Source organism: Somniosus microcephalus, chromosome 21 (genome assembly GCF_052327205.1).
Source record: "Somniosus microcephalus isolate GS21.2 chromosome 21, FLI_Smic_1.0, whole genome shotgun sequence".
NCBI lineage: Eukaryota > Metazoa > Chordata > Chondrichthyes > Squaliformes > Somniosidae > Somniosus > Somniosus microcephalus.
Genome location: NC_141007.1, coordinates 10,443,749 through 10,465,661, shown reverse-complemented (window position 1 = coordinate 10,465,661; position 21,913 = coordinate 10,443,749). Strand labels below are relative to the sequence as shown.

General features: G+C 49.1%; 1 protein-coding gene across 1 annotated transcript in view; it reads left to right on the top strand.

The window, feature by feature from the left end:
* Positions 1-21,913, top strand: part of LOC147102586 (protein HID1-like) — a 173,713-nt gene that overhangs the window by 23,169 nt on the left and 128,631 nt on the right. The window contains exon 4 of the mRNA XM_085964084.1: positions 9,449-9,565. Coding sequence (XP_085820210.1) covers positions 9,449-9,565 — 117 coding nt within the window. The remainder of the gene's footprint in view (positions 1-9,448; positions 9,566-21,913) is intronic.

The window sequence follows — 21,913 nt, the reverse complement described above, 5'->3', positions numbered from 1 at the left end:
GCAGTGCCTGGTCCAGACTCCAGCCCCACAACAGCTTGTATTTACGGAGGAGGGAGGCCCCACATTCTGTTCAGTCAGGTTAATAGGGCCATAAAAAAAGCAAACCAAGCACTGGGGTTCATTTCGAGAGGAATAGAATTCAAAAGCAGAGACGTTGTGTTGAACTTGTATCGAACCTTGGGTAGACCACGCCTGGAGCACCGCAAACAGTTCTGGTCTCTATATTGTAAAAAGGATATGGAGCCACTGGAGAAGATGTAAAAAAGGATTTGCCAGGATGATACCAGAACTGAGAGGTTCTTACTATCGGGAAAGATTGAGCAGGCTGGGCCTCTGTTCTCCAGGAAGGAGAAGGCTGAGGGCTGACCTGATGGAGGTCTTTACAGTTATGAAGGGGTTTGATAGGATAGACGTCGAGAAGATGTTTCCACATGTGGTGGACACCAGAACTAGGAGCCATAAATATCAGATAGTCACTAATAAATCCAACAGGGAATACCCAGAGAGTGGTGAGAATGTGGAGCTCGCTACCACAGGGAGTGGTTGAGGCAAATAGCATAGGTGCATTTAATGGGAAGCTGGATAAGCACAGGAGGGAATAGAAGGATCTGCTGATAGGGTGAGATGAAGAGGGGTGGGAGGAGGCTACTGTGAAGCAAAAGCACGGCATGGACCAGTTGGGCCGAATGGCCTGTTTCTGCTGAGTTAGGTAAGCCTATTTGTAGTGTCTGACTGAGGTCAGCGCCCTAAGGATGGGAGATCAGCCATTATTCTTGCTTCTGATTACTGTCCAGTGATCCTAGCTGAAAGGTGTCGGTTGAGGATAAGGTTGGGCTATGCTGTGATTCCCCTAGTGGGTGAATAACCCACTGGCATTCTTTGTCGCGGCTCCCACAGTGGCCACTTAAGTCACATCCAGCCCTGGCAGCTCATTGCTATGTGTGTTTATATTTCTTATTCACTGGCAGCTGCTGAACAGATTGAGAGACACACAAACTGTCTTTGAAGAATTGAAAGAAGCCAAATTTTCATTGCCCCATCAAAAATGCGATGAGAATGATGAGTGGGGTTCTGTTTTCAACTTGGCCCTTCTGCCAGAGGGCTTCACCAGTCGAGAGCGAAATACAGAAACGTGGGTGGGCACAGCCCAGTGTTTGTGGTTCATTTAAAGAAAGACTTGCATTTCTATAGCGCCTTTCACGACCTCAGGACGTTCCAAAGCGCTTTACAGCCAATGAAGTATTTTTGAAGTGTAGTCACTGCTGTAATGGAATCGTGGATGCCACAGCAAGCTCCCACAAACAGCAATGAAATAAGAGAAATAGCCAGATCATCTAATGGCCCAGAACTTGGTGTCGGGGGCTTGCCGCGCGTGCAAGCCCCCGATGTGCGCTTACCCGGCGCGCCGACATCTGAAACCTGGCCCGCAGTGGGTTTCCTGTCAGTGGCCCGGTTCTGTGCTAACCTGACCCAGCGGCGTAGTTAGTGCGATGTACCAGCTGGGATCAGGTGAGCACTGTTCAGCCAATCAGGGGAGGGGAAACTTCATTCATAAGTTTGAGAGTAAGAACTGTTAAACTCATGAGAAGTACTGCACCCCAAAACACTACTTAAACTTTAAATAAAATTTTTAAAAACATCCCATTCATTAAATTAAGTATAAATAAGTTTAAAAAAATAATTTAAACAATTTTTTTTTTGAAAAAAATAAATTTTTAATAAAAAGGGTCTAAAACTAAACTTACCTTATTGTAGATTCTTTAAAATAATAAACCTGTGGAAAAAAAATTCTAAATTGCACTAAAACACCACTTACCTGTAAAAATAAATACTTACGTGTGCTTTTTACAAGCGTAAAGACCGGAGGCCTTTACACATGCGCAAATCCCCCAAAACAGAGGAAATCCAAGACGCACGCGCTGCCCCCTACAGCGCACGCGCTAGCCTCTTCATCTCAAATGCTGAAAACCGGCATTTCCTCCGACCAGACGCGTGAGTACCCCTCCCGTACTCACGCGTTTGGGGAGGAATTACTGCCCCATTACAAAAAGAAAGTACTGCAGATGCTGGAAATCTGAAATAACAACAGAAAATGCTGGAAATACTCAGCAGGCCAGGCAGCATCTGTGGAGAGAGAAACAGAGTTAACGATTCAGGTCGATGACCTTTCGTCAGAACTGGGAAAAAAGCAGGAAATGGAACAGATTTTTAAGCAATTGTAGGGGCTGGGAAATGGGGGAGGGGATGAAAGAACAAAAGGGAAGGTCTGTGATAGGATAGAAGGCGGCTGTTGATCATTCTGCCAGCGCAATTCACACTTCATCTAGAGCCATCCTTTGTTTCTGAACCTGTCCCATTACCATTTCCTCCCGCCTTGAATATCTCTCGATGTCTCTTAACCTCTTCTGCCTATCACAGGCCTTCCCTTTTGTTCTTTCACCCCCTCCCCCTCTGTTTCTCTCTCCACAGATGCTGCCTGACCTGCTGAGCGTCTCCAGCATTCTCTGTTTTTATTAGCCAGATCACCTGTTTTTCAGGTGCTGGGCGTGAGATAAATGTTGGCCTGTCTGGTTTAATTCCAGACTGCCTTGTTCTTTGCATGGCGTTCAACCTCCGTATACAAACCCTCCCGATTTGCCTAAGGGTTCCATTAACCTTAACTCAACCATAGTGCCTGTATGTGTGCGTTTGCATTAACTTGATCCCTGCTGCATTTCACAGAATCACAGAAACGCCACAGTGCAGATAGAGGCCATTTCGGCCCATCGAGCCTGCACCGACACATACCCCACCCTATCCCCGTAACCCCACGTATTTAATCCCCCTAACACTAAGGGTCAATTTATCATAGCCAATCAACCTAACCCGCACATCTTTGGACTGTGGGAGGAAACCGGAGCACCCGGAGGAAACCCACGCAAACACGGGGAGAATGTGCGCACCGAGTTCATTTGCAGCCTGGCGATGCCTGCTCTGAGCACCGCACTCACCCTTTGGGCATGTTGCTGAAAGCTTATCTTCCGTGTTCCTGAAGATTGGTGAAGGCACCAGGAGGGTGACTCGCCTACAAAATGTGTGAAGCTGAAAAATCCAGGAGTAAGAAAGAACCCAAAATGGAAGTGTTCTTTTAAAGCTCTGCAGGCGGTGAGACCAGTGTGTGTGTGTCACTGTGATCCAAGGTGAGGCCCACTTCCCACAGGGTGTGTCTCATTGACTCTCCGGAGCAGAATTATTTACACTTACAGTGGCTGCATTTCAGAAGCTATGAAAAGTTCAGTAAATAAGGCACGAATACAATGAACCTGAAATTAAGCTCTGGATTTCCCTCCCCAAACATCTCTCTCTACCTCTTTCTTCTCCTTGAAGACCCTCCTTAAAACCTACTTCTTTGACCAAGCTTTTGATCACCTGTCCTAATAGAATCGTAGATAGTACAGCACGGAAGGAGGCCATTCGGCCCATCGAGTCTGCGCCAGGGCTTTCGAAAAGCAATCCAATTAGTCCCACTGCCCCGCTCTTTCCCCATATCCCTGCAAGTCTTTATCCAATTCCCCTTTGAAGGCGACTATTGAATCTGCCTCCACCACCCTCTCGGGCAGTGCATTCCAGATCCTAACCACTCGCTGCGTAAAACAGTTTCTCCTCATGTCGCCTCTGGTTCTTTTACCAATCACCTTCGACCTGTGCCCTCTGGTTCTCGACCTTTAAGCCATTGGAAACAGCTTCTCTTTATTCACTCTAACTAAACCCTTCATGACTTTGAACACCTCTCTCAAACCTCCTCTTAGCCTTCTCCGCTGTAAGAGAACAACCCCAGCTTCTCCAGTTTATCCACCTAACTAATCCTTCATCCCAGAAACCATTCTAGTAAATTTCCTCTGCACCCTCTCCAAGGCCTTCATGTCCCTCCTATAGTGCGGTGCCCAGAATTGGACACAATACCCCAGCTGGGGCCGAACTAATGTTTTATATCGGTTTAACATAACATCCTGGCTTTTGTACTCTATACCTCTATTTATAAAGCCCAGGGTCCCGTATGCTTTGTTAACCTGCCCTGCCACCTTCAACGATTTGTGCACATATACCCCCAGGTCTCTCTGTTCGTGCACCCCCTTTAGAATTGTACCCTTTAGTTTATATTCCCTCTCCTCATTCTTCCTACCAAAATGTATCATCTCTCACATTTCTGCGTTGAATTTTATCTGCCATGTGTCCGCCGATTCCACCAGCCTGTCTATGTCTTCTTGAAGCCTATTACGATCTTCCTTAATGTTTACTGCACTTCCAAATTTCGTGTCATCTGCAAACTTCAAAATTGTGCCCTGTAGCCCCAAGTCCAAGTCATTAATGTATATCAAAAACAGCAGTGGTCCTAGTATTGAACCTTGGGGAACACCACTGTCGTCTTCCCTCCAGTCCGGAGAACAGCCATTCACCACAACTCTCTGTTTTCTATCCCTTGGACAATTTTGTATCCATGTTGCTCCTGTCGCTTTTATCCCATGGGCTTCAATTTTGGTAACAAGCCTAGTATGTGGTACTTTATCAAATCCCTTTGAAAGTCCATACGCACAACATCAACAGTATTCTGACAACCTCGTCGTTTACCATAGCTTTGGCAAAGTCCTCTTTCTTGGTAAACACCGATGCATAGTACTCATTTAGTACCTCGCCATGCCTTCTGCCTCCACCAATACATCTCCATTTTGGTCCCGAATCAGTCCCACCGCTCCTCTGGCAACCCTTTTTACTGTTAATATGCCTATGGAAGACCTTTGGATTCCCTTTTATGTTAGCCGTCAATCTATTCTCATAGTGTCTCTTTGCCCCTCATATTTCCTTTTTCACTTCTCTTCTGTACTTTTTATATTCAGCCTGATTCTCCCTTGTATTATCAAGCTGACATCTGTCATACGCCCCCTTTTTCTGCTTCATCCTACTCTCCGACTCCTTCGTCATCCCGGGAGCTCTGGCTTTCGTTGCCCTCCCTTTCCCTTATGCAGCTCGGTGTCAAATTTAGTTTGATAATCGCTCCTGTGAAGCACCATGGGACATTTTACCACGTTAAAAGCGCTATATAAATGCAAGCTGTTGTTGAAATGTAAGCAATTCACCCTTACTGCAGGGAGAGCTTTGATACCCTGCGATGAACCTGTCTCCGGTGCCATCGGAGGCACAAACCCTTCCCCCCCCCCCCCCCGGTAGTGCCTGGCAGATGTTTAGCGTTGCATTTTTATTTGATGATTTTATTTAACGTCTGTCTGTGCGATGGCCTGAGTTGTTCACTCCACATCGCTGGGCTGTCGAATGACGTCAAGACTGACAAACTCTCGGGTGAAACTCTGCACTAACTCCTCCTTGCACGAGGTCCACGTGTGCACAGTGGCCTTAAACTCAAGAGTGACTTCAGAGCATTTGCACGCGTGCAGTTTGCCTGTCGTCGAATCTGCACCGATGGGAACCGACTCGGTTACAGAACTGCTTCATGTGAAAGGGGTATTGGAGAACAGTCCACAACACACACACGCTCTGCTCCTGCTGCAGTCTCGCTACTTTTTACGCAGAGTTCCTGGTATTCAGCACTGTAGATAACACATCTTATCAGCCATAATGAAATAATACTGCCCTAACAGATAGCACATTTTATAGTTCACAATTGCATGTGGGCGCAAACCATTTGGAGTTGTTTATTAACCAAACAAAACCAACCCACAAGAACCACACATCCTGTATGGTTTGCGGACACAGCTGGAGTGTGTCTAACCTCTTACACTTTGATACCCTGTGATGAACCTGTCTCCAGTGCAATCGGAGGCACAAACCCCCCCCTGTAGTGCCTGGCAGATGTTTAGCCTTGCATTTTTATTTGCACATTTCATTTAACGTCTGTCATGATACTGGCCTCTACACTTCACACCGAGAGTAAATCAAAGGGTTTTCCCTGGCGTGTTTTCAATTTTAAGGCTGAAAGACACTCCTCACAAGATTAAATCAGATTTTCCGCAGTTTGAGGGTTTGATTGCAGGCTTATTTATCGTTACTTCAGTAAGAGGTGAAGACAAGCTCGCAGGACTGATCACAACATCCTCCTCCGATTTGAAGAGTGTGTAGACTGTGGGCTCAGAGCCTGAACTGCAGGCCGGGGAGTCTCTTCAGTACGTGTCTCGCGTGAGAGCGCTGCCAGTGATCTGCGAGTCACTGCGGCTTCGCTTCCTGTCTTAAACAGCAAGGTACAGAGAAACACGGACATTGTACTTGGCCCCACTCCCCGAATTAAACAGGTCTGCAATGAAAAGGCAGGGGTCAGCTTCTCTGCTATACGGTTAATTCAGGCAAAGGACAAATGGCAGCGACATCTGAATAAAAGGGATTGAAGCCCGCGGACCCTGACCATACCAGCTCAGGTCCTCCATCCTCGGAGATTTTTTTAATTCATTCTCGGGACATGGGCGTCACTGGCAAGGCTGGCATTTATTGCCCATCCCTAGTTGCTCTGAGCGACTTGGCTGGCCCCTTTGGAGCACAGTTGAGAGTCAACCACATTGGTGTGGGACAGGAGCCACATATAGGCCCAGACGGGGTAAGGACGGCAGATTCCCCTCCCTAAAGCACATTAGTGAACCACTTGTCTTTTCAGACAATCCGACAGCACCATGCTCACTTTTACTGAGACTGGCTTTTTATTTAAGGATTTTGTTCTTGTTCTCAAATTGCCATAAAGTAAAATTTCTATCAGCTCCCACCGACTGCTGGTTGTGACTTTTTCCCCTTTTTACTTTCCTCCCCTGCTCGCTCTGAGTCGCAGTGGATTCACAAACCCGTGTTTGCGTGGGTTTTCTCCGGGTGCTCCAGTTTCCTCCCACAGTCCAAAGATGTGCGGGTTAGGTTGATTGGCTATGATAAATTGACCCTTAGTGTTAGGGGGATTAAATACGTGGGGTTACAAGAATAGGGTGGGATATGTGTTGGTGTAGGGGTTACGGGGATTGGGTGGGATATGTGTCGGTGCAGGCTCGATGGGCCGAAATGGCCTCTATCTGCACTGTGGGGTTTCTGGTTTCTGTGATTCTTCAGCGAGACTTCTTCAAAAAAATTTCACGTTGGAAATTTGAAAGCAAAACAGAAAATGCTGCAGAGGTACAGCGAGACTCCGACCAAGGGTCTCCCCCAAAACACAGCGAGACTCCGACCGAGGGTCTCCCCAAAACACAGCGAGACTCCGACCGAGGGTCTCCCCCAAAACACACACAGCGAGACTCCGACCGAGGGTCTCCCCCAAAGCACAGCGCGACTCCGACCGAGGGTCTCCCAAAACACAGCGAGACTCCGACCGAGGGTCCCCAAAACACAGCGAGACTCCGACCGAGGGTCTCCCCCAAACACAGCGAGACTCCGACCGAGGGTCTCCCCCAAACACAGCGAGACTCCGACCGAGGGTCTCCCCCAAACACAGCGAGACTCCGACCGAGGGTCTCCCAAAACACAGCGAGACTCTGACCGAGGGTCCCCAAAACACAGCGAGACTCCGACCGAGGGTCTCCCTCAAAACACAGCGAGACTCCGACCGAGGGTCTCCCCCAAAACACAGCGAGACTCCGACCGAGGGTCTCCCCAAAACACAGCGAGACTCTGACCGAGGCTCTCCCCCAAACACAGCGAGACTCCGACCGAGGGTCTCCCCCAAACACAGCGAGACTCCGACCGAGGGTCTCCCAAAACACAGCGAGACTCTGACCGAGGGTCCCCAAAACACAGCGAGACTCCGACCGAGGGTCCCCAAAACACAGCGAGACTCCGACCGAGGGTCTCCCCCAAAACACAGCGAGACTCCGACCGAGGGTCTCCCCCAAACTCAGCGAGACTCTGACCGAGGGTCTCCCCCAAACACAGCGAGACTCCGACCGAGGGTCTCCCCCAAACACAGCGAGACTCCGACCGAGGGTCTCCCCCAAAACACAGCGAGACTCCGACCGAGGGTCTCCCCCAAAACACAGCGAGACTCCGACCGAGGGTCTCCCCCAAACACAGCGAGACTCCGACCGAGGGTCTCCCCCAAACACAGCGAGACTCCGACCGAGGGTCTCCCCCAAAACACAGCGAGACTCCGACCGAGGGTCTCCCCAAAACACAGCGAGACTCCGACTGAGACTTCTTATGGGGGTGTTGTGGTCATCAAGGGAAGAGGCTGCTGCCGGAGCAGAGCCTTTACTGGAGCCAGTTAGGCCACAGCTCTGTCCCTCCTGATGCTGTGCTTAATTCAGCTGTCAGGAGCCAGTCGCACAAAGATAGAATTAACCTAATAAGAACATAAGAAGTAGGAGCCAAGAGTAGGCCATATGGCCCCTCGGGCCTGCTCCGCCATTCAATAGGATCATGGCTGATCCGAATCTAGACTCACGTCCACTTCCCTGCCCTCTCCCCGTAACCCCTAATTCCCTTATCTGCTAGGAAACTGTCTATCTCCGTTTTAAATTTATTTAATGTTGCAGCTTCCACAGCTCTCTGGGGTAGCAAATTCCATAGACTTACTACCCTCTGAGTGAAGAAGTTTCTCCTCCTCTCAGTTTTGAAAGGGCAGCCCCTTATTCTAAGATTATGCCCCCTAGTTCTAGTCTCATCCATCAGTGGAAACATCCTCCCCGCATCCACCCGATCAAGCCCCCTCACAATCTTTTATGTTTCGATAAGATCGCCTCTCATTCTTCTGAACTCCAATGAGCAGAGGCCCAACCTACTCAACCTTTCCTCATACGTCAACCCCCTCATCTCTGGAATCAACCGAGTGAACCTTCTCTGAACCGCCTCGAGAGCAAGTATATCTTTTCTTAAATATGGAAACCAAAACTGTACGCAATATTCCAGGTGTGGCCTCACCAATACCCTGTATAACTGCAGCAAGACTTCCCTGTTTTTATACTCCATCCCCCTCGCAATAAAAGCCAAGATTCCATTGGCCTTCCTGATCACCTGCTGCGCCTGCATACTAACTTTTTGTGTTTCATGCACCAGGACCCCCAGATCCCTTTGTACTGTAGCACTTTGCAGTTTCTCTCCATTTAGATAATAACTAGCTCTTTGATTTTTTCTGCCAAAGTGCATAACCTCACACTTTCCAATATTATATTCCATCTGCCAAATCTCTGCCCACTCACTTAACCTGTCTATGTCCTTTTGCAGGTTTTTTATGTCCTCCTCACTCACTGCTTTCCCTCCCATCTTTGTATCGTCGGCAAACTTGAATATGTTGCACTCGGTCCCTTCCTCCAAATCGTTAATATAGATTGTAAACCTGCATTTCTATAGCACCGTTCACATCCTCAGGACCTCCCAACGCACTTTACAGCCAATGAAGTGCTTTAGAAGTGCAGTCATACATTGCCCTTTATTGGAATGGGGAAGATATTGTGCGGCCATCAGTAATTGATGTCTTCTCTTTTTGTGTGTTCAGGCTGATGAAGGAGATGATGAGAATGCCCGGCCCCTCGCTGAGTCCCTGTTACTGGCCATCGCTGATCTGCTCTTCTGTCCCGACTTCACTGTCCAGAGTCACAGGAAGACCGGACCGGTACGTTTTCCCTGGCAGCTTCCTGCCACTTAATGTTTGGGGTCATTTTTGTGTTTGTCAATGTGAGGGATGATTGTGCTAGGGAATGGAACATTTTCCATTTCAGGTCCCCAGTGTCAGCATCGAACACTCCCAGGGCAGGTACAGCACGGGTCAGGTACAGAGTAAAGCTCCCTCTACACTGTCCCATCAAACACTACCCCAGTGTTATACAGTGACAGACATGTACCCACCTGCACTGTACCCCAGTGTTATACAGTGACAGACATGTGCCCACCAGTACTGTAACCCAGTGTTATACAGTGACAGACCTGTACCCACCAGTACTGTACCCCAGTGTTATACAGTGACAGACATGTGCCCACCAGTACTGTACCCCAGTGTTAGTGACAGACCTGTACCCACCAGTACTATACCCCAGTGTTATACAGTGACAGACATGTGCCCACCAGTACTGTACCCCAGTGTTATAGTGACAGACCTGTACCCACCCATACTGTACCCAAGTGTTATACAGTGACCGACCAGTACCCACCAGTATTGTACCACAGTGACAGAACTGTACCCCAGTGTTATACAGTGACAGACCTGTACCCACCAGTACTGTACCCCAGTATTATACAGTGACAGAGCTGTACCCACCAGTACTGTACCCAATTGTTATATAGTGACAGACCTGTACCCACCAGTACTGTACCCCAGTGTAATACAGTGACAGACCTGTACCCACCAGTACTGTACCCCAGTGTTATACAGTGACAGACCTGTACCCACCAGTACTGTACCCCAGTGTTACACAGTGACAGGCCTGTGCCCACCAGTACTGTACCCCAGTGTTATACAGTGACAGACCTGTACCCACCAGTACTGTACCCCAGTGTTATACAGTGACAGGCCTGTACCCACCTGTACTGTACCCCAGTGTTATACAGTGACAGACCTGTACCCACCAGTACTGTACCCCAGTGCTATACAGTGACAGACCTGTACCCACCAGTACTGTACCCCAGTGTCATACAGTGACAAACCTGTGCCCACCAGTACTGTACCCCAGTGTTATACAGTGACAGACCTGTGTCCACCAGTACTGTACCCCAGTGTTATACAGTGACAGGCCTGTACCCACCTGTACTGTACCCCAGTGTTATACAGTGACAGACCTGTACCCACCAGTACTGTACCCCAGTGTTATACAGTGACAGACCTGTACCCACCAGTACTGTACCCCAGTGTTATACAGTGACAGGCCTGTACCCACCTGTACTGTACCCCAGTGTTATACAGTGACAGACCTGTACCCACCAGTACTGTACCATGACAGACCTGTACCCACCTGTACTGTACCCCAGTGTCATACAGTGACAGACCTGTACCCACCAGTACTGTACCCCAGTGTTGTACAGTGACAGACCTGTGTCCACCAGTACTGTACCCCAGTGTTATACAGTGACAGGCCTGTACCCACCAGTACTGTACCCCAGTGTTACACAGTGACAGGCCTGTACCCACCTGTACTGTACCCCAGTGTTATACAGTGACAGACCTGTACCCACCAGTACTGTACTGTGACAGACCTGTACCCACCTGTACTGTACCCCAGTGTTATACAGTGACTGACCTGTACCCACCAGTACTGTACGCCAGTGTTATACAGTGTCAGACCTGTACCCACCAGTACTGTACCCGTGTTATACAGTAACAGACCTGTACCCACCAGTACTGTACCCCAGTGTTATACAGTGACAGACCTGTACCCACCAGTACTGTACCCCAGTGTTACACAGTGACAGACCTGTACCCACCAGTACTGTACCCCAGTGTTATACAGTGACAGACCTGTACCCACCAGTACTGTACCCCAGTGTTACACAGTGACAGACCTGTACCCACCAGTACTGTACCCCAGTGTTATACAGTGACAGGCCTGTACCCACCAGTACTGTACCCGTGTTATACAGTGACAGACCTGTACCCACCGGTACTGTACCCCAGTGTTATAGTGATAGACCTGTACCCACCAGTACTGTACCCCGTGTTATACAGTGACAGACCTGTACCCACCAGTACTGTACCCCAGTGTTATAGTGATAGACCTGTACCCACCAGTATTGTACCCCAGTGTTATACAGTGACAGACCTGTACCCACCTGTACTGTACCCCAGTGTTATACAGTGACAGACCTGTACCCACCTGTACTGTACCCCAGTGTTATACAGTGACAGACCTGTACCCACCAGTACTGTACCCCAGTGTTATACAGTGACAGACCTGTACCCACCAGTACTGTACCCAGTGTTATACAGTGACAGACCTGTGCCCACCAGTACTGTACCCCAGTGTTATACAGTGACAGACCTGTACCCACCAGTACTGTACCCCAGGGTTATACAGTGACAGACCTGTGCCCACCAGTACTGTACCCCAGTGTTATACAGTGACAGACCTGTACCCACCAGTACTGTACCCCAGTGTTATACAGTGACAGACCTGTACCCACCAGTATTGTACCCCAGTGTTATACAGTGACAGACCTGTACCCAACAGTACTGTACCCCAGTGTTATACAGTGACAGACCTGTACCCACCTGTACTGTACCCCAGTGTTATACAGTGACAGACCTGTACCCACCAGTACTGTACCCCAGTGTTATACAGTGACAGACCTGTACCCACCTGTACTGTACCCCAGTGTTATACAGTGACAGACCTGTATCCACCAGTACTGTACCCCAGTGTTAGTGACAGACCTGTACCCACCAGTACTGTACCCCAGTGTTATACAGTGACAGACCTGTATCCACCAGTACTGTACCCCAGTGTTAGTGACAGACCTGTACCCACCAGTACTGTACCCCAGTGTTATACAGTGACAGACCTTCTGGTTTTCCTCCCTACGCGGGGTGCTGAAGCCAATCCTGACACCATCACTGTTATTGAAATCGGCCATGTGCGCTGGGATGTGGGATGAGCCCTGGATCGTTGTCCTGGGGCCACTGGGGAGCTCGAGGTTGAAATGTTCCATCAGCACTTGTCCAGTTAGTGAGGCTGCTTATGTGCAGAGTAAGTGGAGCAGAAAACTGAGAGATATATTCTGGGCACCATGCAAATGAGCACTAAGACGCAAAGTGTGGTTGAATCTAAAGGAGGCAGTGCCTGATAGATATGCTGCAGGTCCCTCCGCTGTGCCTTTCGAGTGCAGCCCTGGATATCTCTAAACTACCACTGAAGATGCCGCTCAGTGCAGCGTATGTGGCTCCCTGAACCCTGCCCATTACAGAGAACAAGCAGACCTGCCTCTGCTCAAAGTTCCCCTTCAGCCCTTTGCTGTTGGGCTGCAGATTTTGCCTGAATTTGGGCTGAGGGTGGGGTAGTCAACTCTGGTTGGACGTCTTCTGGGCTTTCATCACATGACCGCCCACCTCGCCCCCCCCCCCCCACACTCTTGCCATTGGTTGACGAACACATCCATCCGCGCGATGCTCCGCCTTCCCTCGCCAACTGGAAAGTGAGCAGATGATTCTTGACTGTCAGTCAAACAGTCTTTTCAGTCTTTTCTTTGCCCGTATCCGATATTTTTCTAACTAATCAAAAGTGTGCAAAGAAAATGGAAAACCAAAACACTTTTTTTATTGCCCCAATAATTTCGCAGCAGTGTCCTGGAGATTAATCTTCAATCCGCGCAGACTGCAGGATAAGCATCATTTCGGAGAAGAGCGGGGGAGGTATCCCCGGTGTCCTGGCCAATATTTATCTTTCAACCAATATAACAAAAACAGATTATCTGGTCATTATCACATTGCTGTCTGTCTGTCACCGTATAACACTGGGGTACAGTACTGGTGGGTACAGGTCTGCATAACACTGGGCTGAGGCATAAGGTGTTCACTGGTGGTGAGAGCTGTTTGAGGTGAGGAATTAAGAGGATTACGTAAGTGTCATAAAAACAGGAGAGTGATAACAGGCAGCGCACAGTAGCTCAGATAAAGCCTTTGTTCCCTTATCAGAGAACACTTCTAAGAAGCAGATCTCATGCTCACTTCTTTTTATCGTGTCCACGGACAGTCTATACATAGCCCAGCCAGAACTGGACACATTTTTGCGCCTTGTTGTTGGATTCAGCAAGATCTGCAACAGTGCAGGGTTCCTCTAACGATGGGCATTGCAGGAGATGTTGCATAGTCTGTGCCTCAGTTCCACATTCACAAGTTGTCGGGCTGGTTGAATATCCCCATTTGCTTAGTGACACCTTTGAGCAACCTACACCGGTCCTAAGTCTGTTAAGGCACTGCCAGGTTGCCCAGTTGCAATTAGCTCCTGGGGGAAGGCTTTCATCAGGTAAAATTTCCATCGCTGGGGGTTGTTCAAGACTGGTGAGCCGGTCTTTCCACAAGGCGATGCGGGCTTCAGATGAGGTTGATTGTAATGGAACAACACTGTTCATGAAGCTCTTCCTTGACTTTAGGCGGCTGGGTGTAGGTGTATAGCAGGTCACCTACAGCTGCAATAGTGCAGTCGGAGGCAAACCTGTTGCTTCAGTGGTCAGACATAACCAATAAAAGATGAGATTAATTGGTCATTCATCTGAAAGCGCTTTCTGGTGGGATCTTGCTGTGAGTAATATTTGCATGTCAAAGTAATGCAGCGTGTGAGGTGCACTGCAATGTTTTGATGCGGGATGGGGTGCTGTATAAATGCTGGTATGTGGTTCCCACCAGCAGTGTGTCACACAGTGTGTGGATGGACACCGTTGTAAAGCAGACCCTTTACTTCCCGCATTGGTGCTGAGGCACAGACCTGTGATCTCTGACCTCCCGCATGCTACCAATAGGAAAAAAGGGAGCTCGATTTGGGCAGTGGGATCTGCCATCTCAGGATCCACAACGAGTCGGCTGCCAGGGAACAATAAGAACAACTTGCATTTATATAGCGCCTTTAACACAGTAAAACGTCCCAAGGCACGTCGCAGGAGCGTAATCAGATAAAAATTGACCCCAAGACACACGAGGAGATATTTAGGACAGGCGACCAAAAGCTTGGTCAAAAGGGTCAGTTTAAAGCAGCGTCTTAAAGGAGGAGAGAGAGGCAGTGAGGCGGAGAGGTTTAGGGAGGGAATTCCAGAGCTTAGGGCCTCGGCAGCTGAAGGCACGGCCAGCGATGGTGGAATGAAGGAAACTGGGGGTGCTCAGGAGGCCAGAGTTGCAGTGGCGCAGAGATCTGAGGCAGAGCTCAGCTCGTTCAGCGTCGAGTGTCCGTTCAGCGACAGTTGCTGCAACAGCACACTGCCAGCGTAATAGTTCCTTCAGAGACCCCATCCTTTTTTATAGTTATTCTGGGGATGTCACTGGCAAGGCCGGCATTTATTGCCCATCCCCAGCTGCCCCGAGAAGCTGGTGGTGGGCCTTCTCCTTCAACCGCAGGTAGTGGCTTGACGCAGCGGAGTGGCTTGACGCAGCGGAGTGGCTTGACGCAGCGGAGTGGCTTGACGCAGCGGAGTGGCTTGACGCAGCGGAGTGGCTTGACGCAGCGGAGTGGTTTGCTCGGCCACTTCACAGGGCCATTAAATGTCAACCATGCTGGTGTTGAAATGAGTCACATATAGGGCAGACCGGGTAAGGACGGCAGCATTCCTTCCCTAAAGGACATCAGTGAACTAGTTGGATTTTTATGACAATCTAACAGCTTCATGGTTGGTCACTTTTACTGAGAACAGCTTTTTTATTTCCAGATTTACTTTTTAAACTGAATTCAAATTCTCAGACTGGCGTGGTGGGATTTGAACTCTCTGGGTATTTCGTGCTGGCCTCGGGATCACTAGCCCGGTAACATAACCGCTGCACTCCCTGGACCATCACTGCGTTACTTAAAGAAAGAAAGACTGGCATTTCTATAGCGCCTTTCACGACCACCGGACGTTTCAAAGTGCTTTACAGCCAATGAAGTACTATTTGGAGTGTAGTCACTGTTGTAATGTGGGAAACGTGGCAGCCAATTTGCGCACAGCAAGCTCCCACAAATAGCAATGTGATAATGACCAGAGAATCAGTTTTTGTTAATTTGGTTGAGGGATAAATATTGGCCAGGACACCAGGGAAACTAGACAATATTTTTCAGTCCGAGTAGTTCTGAGAACTGCAACGTACTGTATCTGTGGAAGCTGGGGCCAGCGGTGATACTGAGGAAGGAAACACTCCCAAGAGATACTTCCTGTTACAGAAGGGCTGAGGTTTCCCCAAACCACACACTGGTCTCCACAGAAAGAAGCAGCCACAAATACAGCAAATAACAAGGGCAGCAAAGAAAGGAGAGCAGAGAACAGCAAGAGTAGACAGGGGGCAGAGGAGATTTACCAGAATGGCCCCAGGAAAGAGGGGCTTGAGTCATGTGAAGAGACTGGAGAAGCTGGGCTTGTTCTCCTTAGACCAGAGAAGGTTAAAGGGAGATTTAATAGAGGTGTTCAAAATCATAAAGGGTTTTGATAGAGTAAATAAGGAGAAACTGGCAGCAGACACAGATTTAAGGTGATTGGCCAAAGTACCAGAGGGGAGATGAGGAAACATTTTTGAATGTGAGTTGTTGTGATCGGGAACGCTCTGCCTGAAAGGGCAGTGGAAGCAGATTCAATAGGGATCGAACTTTCAAATTGGAATTGGATAAATACTTGAAAAGGAAAAATTTGCAGGGTTCTGGGGAAGAGCGGGGAGTGGGACTAATTAGATGGTTCTTTCAAAGAGCTGGCACAGGCACGATGGGCTGAATGGCCTCTTTCTGTGCTGTATGATTCCACAAGTGACAAACAGAACTGAACAGCATTAAAGCAACAACCCCAAAGTCGCTATAATGGAGTGGGGGGCGGGCAATGCAAATTGGCAGAAAGTGCCTGAATCTTGATCCTGTGTGTGGTGCCCTCAGCATGGGATTGAAAGCAAGTACAGCACGGGGCAGACAGTCAGAGCTGTCGTCCTTGGGTTTGAGGTTGACTTGCGACATATAGAAGGGGATTGGTATCCGTGACTGACAGTCTCACTCGAGGCTTTTACCCTCCCCCCCAAAAACTGCGTCAGATCCTTAGGGAGGCGGGTAATTGTAATGTGGCTTGTGAGGAATTGTGTTTCTCCAATGCTTTTAAGGAAAGATGGAACTTGCACTTACATCACGACTTATCAATCTCTCTTGATGCCCCAAAGTGCCTCCGGTACGATGAATTAGTAAGTGCAGGTACTGTTGTTATGTAGGTAGATGCAGCAGTCTGGTGTCACACACATCAATGAGCAGGTCCTGTGATTTTGGTGGCTTTGGCCGGGACAGCGGGACACCTCCCTGCTCTTCCAATGTGACGTGGGATATCCAACACCCTCCCCAACAGGCAGACGCTTGATCCAAAGAATGGCATCGCCGACAGAGCAGCACTCCCTCGGTACTGCACTAGAGCGACAACCTGGAATACGTGCCGGAGTGGGGCTTGAGCCCACAACTCCGACACAAGAGCAATACCAACTGAGCCAAACTGACACATTGACTTTTGCTGACCATGAAACTGAAATATCAGTGAAACATCATTGGGTAAAACGCTGCGACACTCCGCACCGCTGCCCCGCACCCTGATCTCCGCCCCGTTCAACGTTGCTGGCAGATTGTGAACCAGGCAGACTCCCTGTTCATTCATGGACTGCTTCCAATTGCTCCTGTGGCATCCCCATTTATACTGGAAGGCAGATTCAGTCACAGCGGAGCCAGTGACCATGCAGAATCGGGGGAGGGGAGGGATTATAAAAACAGACTGCTGGCCCCCGGGGGGAGCCGATGTGGGGAGGGGCGAGCTCACAATCATTGCAGGGGGAGAGCAAGCTCTCCGTCAGTGTGGTGGGCTGGGCTGGGCGGGAAGGTGGATGCTGAACACAGTGCAGTGCGTTGATCATGGGGCCCACCTCTGGCCTGGCACTCTTCAATTATTTTTTCTTGCAAGAATAACGAAGGACTATGCAGGAGGATGATTTTAACCTTGGTTAATGGGCTGGTCTGCGCTGTCACTAGGTTTACTGAGCAAGCTGGTACCAATATGTCAGCAGGAAAAAGCAGTTCAGTAAATCCGTTTTAAATTGGCGTCATGTTCGTCTTAATTAATCACCTCCAATTACTCCCAGTGATAGAAATGGGTAGTAATGAGCTGCTAATCAATGGGCATTTGAAGATTGGTGTTTCCTAACACCTATCTGATTGAGGATGCCATGAATTGATGCACCAGGTGTTTTGGTTACCTACTAATTTACACCTTACAGCCAATGAGCACCTCGCTCTCTGGCCTTGTTCAGTGAATGCCCAGCTGAGATTCCCAGGTTTAGATGACTCCCATCGCCAGTAACTGAGCACAGCAAACTGCTTTTAATCGATTTAAAATACACAATCTTTCTAAAAAGGATTGGTTTTATACAGTATTTTAAAGAGATATTTCATTGTATTCAGACTGAGGTTTCTCCAAACCCAGGACAGATGTGACAATCACAGACTCGTGCCCCAGCATTTGGTCGGGTTTGTTGCAGAACTTTGCCTTGAGGCACAACAGAATTCCAGGGTCCCTGGGTATACCAGCGATGGGGCAGTGTAGAGGAAGCTTTACTCTGTATCTAACCCGTGCTGTACCTGCCCTGGGAGTGCTGATGGGACAGTGTAGAGGGAGCTTTACTCTGTATCTAACCCGTGCTGTACCTGCCCTGGGAGTGCTGATGGGACAGTGTAGAGGGAGCTTTACTCTGTATCTAACCCGTGCTGTACCTGCCCTGGGAGTGTTTGATGGGTCAGTGTAGAGGGAGCTTTACTCTGTATCTAACACGTGCTGTACCTGCCCTGGGAGTGTTTGATGGGTCAGTGTAGAGGGAGCTTTACTCTGTATCTGACCTGTGCTGTACCTGCCCTGGGAGTGTTTGATGGGACAGTGTAGAGGGAGCTTTACTCTGTACCTAACCGGTGCTGTACCTGCCCCGGGAGTGTTTGATGGGACAGTGTAGAGGGAGCTTTACTCTGTATCTAACCCCGTGCTGTGCCTGCCCTGGGAGTGTTTGATGGGACAGTGTAGAGGGAGCTTTACTCTGTATCTAACCCGTGCTGTACCTGCCCTGGGAGTGTTTGATGGGACAGTGTAGAGGGAGCTTTACTCTGTATCTAACCCGTGCTGTATCTGCCCTGGGAGTGTTTGATGGGACAGTGTAGAGGGAGCTTTACTCTGTATCTAACCCGTGCTGTACCTGCCCTGGGAGTGTTTGATGGGTCAGTGTAGAGGGAGCTTTACTCTGTATCTGACCTGTGCTGTACCTGCCCTGGGAGTGTTTGATGGGACAGTGTAGAGGGAGCTTTACTCTGTACCTAACCGGTGCTGTACCTGCCCCGGGAGTGTTTGATGGGACAGTGTAGAGGGAGCTTTACTCTGTATCTAACCTGTGCTGTACCTGCCCTGGGAGTGTTTGATGGGACAGTGTAGAGGGAGCTTTACTCTGTATCTAACCGGTGCTGTACCTGCCCTGGGAGTGTTTGATTGGACAGTGTAGAGGGAGCTTTACTCTGTATCTAACCCCGTGCTGTGCCTGCCCTGGGAGTGTTTGATGGGACAGTGTAGAGGGAGCTTTACTCTGTATCTAACCCGTGCTGTACCTGCCCTGGGAGTGTTTGATGGGACAGTGTAGAGGGAGCTTTACTCTGTATCTAACCCGTGCTGTATCTGCCCTGGGAGTGTTTGATGGGACAGTGTAGAGGGAGCTTTACTCTGTATCTAACCCGTGCTGTACCTGCCCTGGGAGTGCTGATGGGACAGTGTAGAGGGAGCTTTACTCTGTATCTAACCCGTGCTGTACCTGCCCTGGGAGTGCTGATGGGACAGTGTAGAGGGAGCTTTACTCTGTATCTAACCCGTGCTGTACCTGCCCTGGGAGTGTTTGATGGGTCAGTGTAGAGGGAGCTTTACTCTGTATCTAACACGTGCTGTACCTGCCCTGGGAGTGTTTGATGGGTCAGTGTAGAGGGAGCTTTACTCTGTATCTGACCTGTGCTGTACCTGCCCTGGGAGTGTTTGATGGGACAGTGTAGAGGGAGCTTTACTCTGTACCTAACCGGTGCTGTACCTGCCCCGGGAGTGTTTGATGGGACAGTGTAGAGGGAGCTTTACTCTGTATCTAACCCCGTGCTGTGCCTGCCCTGGGAGTGTTTGATGGGACAGTGTAGAGGGAGCTTTACTCTGTATCTAACCCGTGCTGTACCTGCCCTGGGAGTGTTTGATGGGACAGTGTAGAGGGAGCTTTACTCTGTATCTAACCCGTGCTGTATCTGCCCTGGGAGTGTTTGATGGGACAGTGTAGAGGGAGCTTTACTCTGTATCTAACCCGTGCTGTACCTGCCCTGGGAGTGTTTGATGGGTCAGTGTAGAGGGAGCTTTACTCTGTATCTGACCTGTGCTGTACCTGCCCTGGGAGTGTTTGATGGGACAGTGTAGAGGGAGCTTTACTCTGTACCTAACCGGTGCTGTACCTGCCCCGGGAGTGTTTGATGGGACAGTGTAGAGGGAGCTTTACTCTGTATCTAACCTGTGCTGTACCTGCCCTGGGAGTGTTTGATGGGACAGTGTAGAGGGAGCTTTACTCTGTATCTAACCGGTGCTGTACCTGCCCTGGGAGTGTTTGATTGGACAGTGTAGAGGGAGCTTTACTCTGTATCTAACCCCGTGCTGTGCCTGCCCTGGGAGTGTTTGATGGGACAGTGTAGAGGGAGCTTTACTCTGTATCTAACCCGTGCTGTACCTGCCCTGGGAGTGTTTGATGGGACAGTGTAGAGGGAGCTTTACTCTGTATCTAACCCGTGCTGTATCTGCCCTGGGAGTGTTTGATGGGACAGTGTAGAGGGAGCTTTACTCTGTATCTAACCCGTGCTGTACCTGCCCTGGGAGTGTTTGATGGGACAGTGTAGAGGGAGCTTTACTCTGTATCTAACCCCATGCTGAACCTGCCCTGGGTGTGATTGATAGAATTACATAGAATATACAGCACAGAAACAGGCCATTCGGCCCAACGAGTCTCCTCCTATTTTATCGACCCCATCTCAGCTTTTCAGCAGATCTTTCTATTTCCTTTTCTCTCATGCACTCCTTTAGTTTCCTTTTGAAAGGATCCAAGCTATTTGCCACAACCACGTCCTGTGGTGTTTCAAAATCTTTTATTATGTTAGAGAGAATCACATTGCTCGTCCCCCTCCCACCATCCAGTGCTGGTATCAGTAGCTCACTGTAAATATGAACCAGAGACAGCGTGCCTCATTCCCTCTGAAACCCCTGAAACCAAAGTGCCAGTTTGTTTCAGTTTTTCATAATGATTGTACAAAAAAGAGATTCTTGGTGAACTGCTTCAAATTACAAAGCTCCTGTTGGGTGTTTTATTCTCCAAATAAAGCAGTTTAAAAATCTAGCGGATTCACTGCTAAGACAGTGTAGAGCATTCTTAAGGGGGAGGGTGAGCAGGCAGAGGTCGTGGTCCACATTGGGACCAACGACATAGGTAGGAAGGGGGATGAGGTCCTGCATCAAGAATTTAGGGAGCTAGGTAACAGATTAAAGAGCAGGACCTCAAAGGTTGTAATCTCTGGATTACTCCCAGTGCCACGTGCTAGTGAGTATAGGAATAGGAGGATAGTGCAGATGAATGCGTGGCTAAAGAGTTGGTGTCGGAGGGAGGGTTTTAGTTTCCTGGATCACTGGGCCTGCTTCTGGGAAAGGTGGGACTTGTACAAGTCGGACGGGTTGCACCTGAACCAGAACGGGACAAATATCCTTGCGGGGAGGTTTGCTAGCACTATTGGGGGGGGTTTAAACTAACTTGGCAGGGGGATGGGATACAGAGGGGAGCTGAAATAGGGGGTGATGTGCTGCCAATTATAGAGAAAAAAACAAGTCAGCTTGGTAGACAGGGCAAATATATAAGGGCAAGGCTGGATGGCATCTATATTAATGCAAGGAGTCTTGCAAATAAGGTGGATGAACTGAAGGTGTTGATAAACACATGGGAGTATGATATTGTTGCTATCACGGAGACATGGTTGAGGGAGGGGCAAGACTGGCAGCTCAATATTCCGGGGTACAGAATCTTCAGGCGAGACAGAGGGGGAGGTAAAAGAGGAGGGGGTGTCGCAATATTAATTAAGGAGTCAATTACTGCAGTAAGGAGGGATGATATATTAGCAGGTTCCTCTAATGAGGCCATATGGGTGGAGCTTAAACAAAAAGGGGGCAAGCACTTTGCTGGGTGTGTACTATAGGCCTCCAAACAGTCAGGGGGAGATAGAGGAACAGATATGGAGGCAAATCTCAGAGAAAT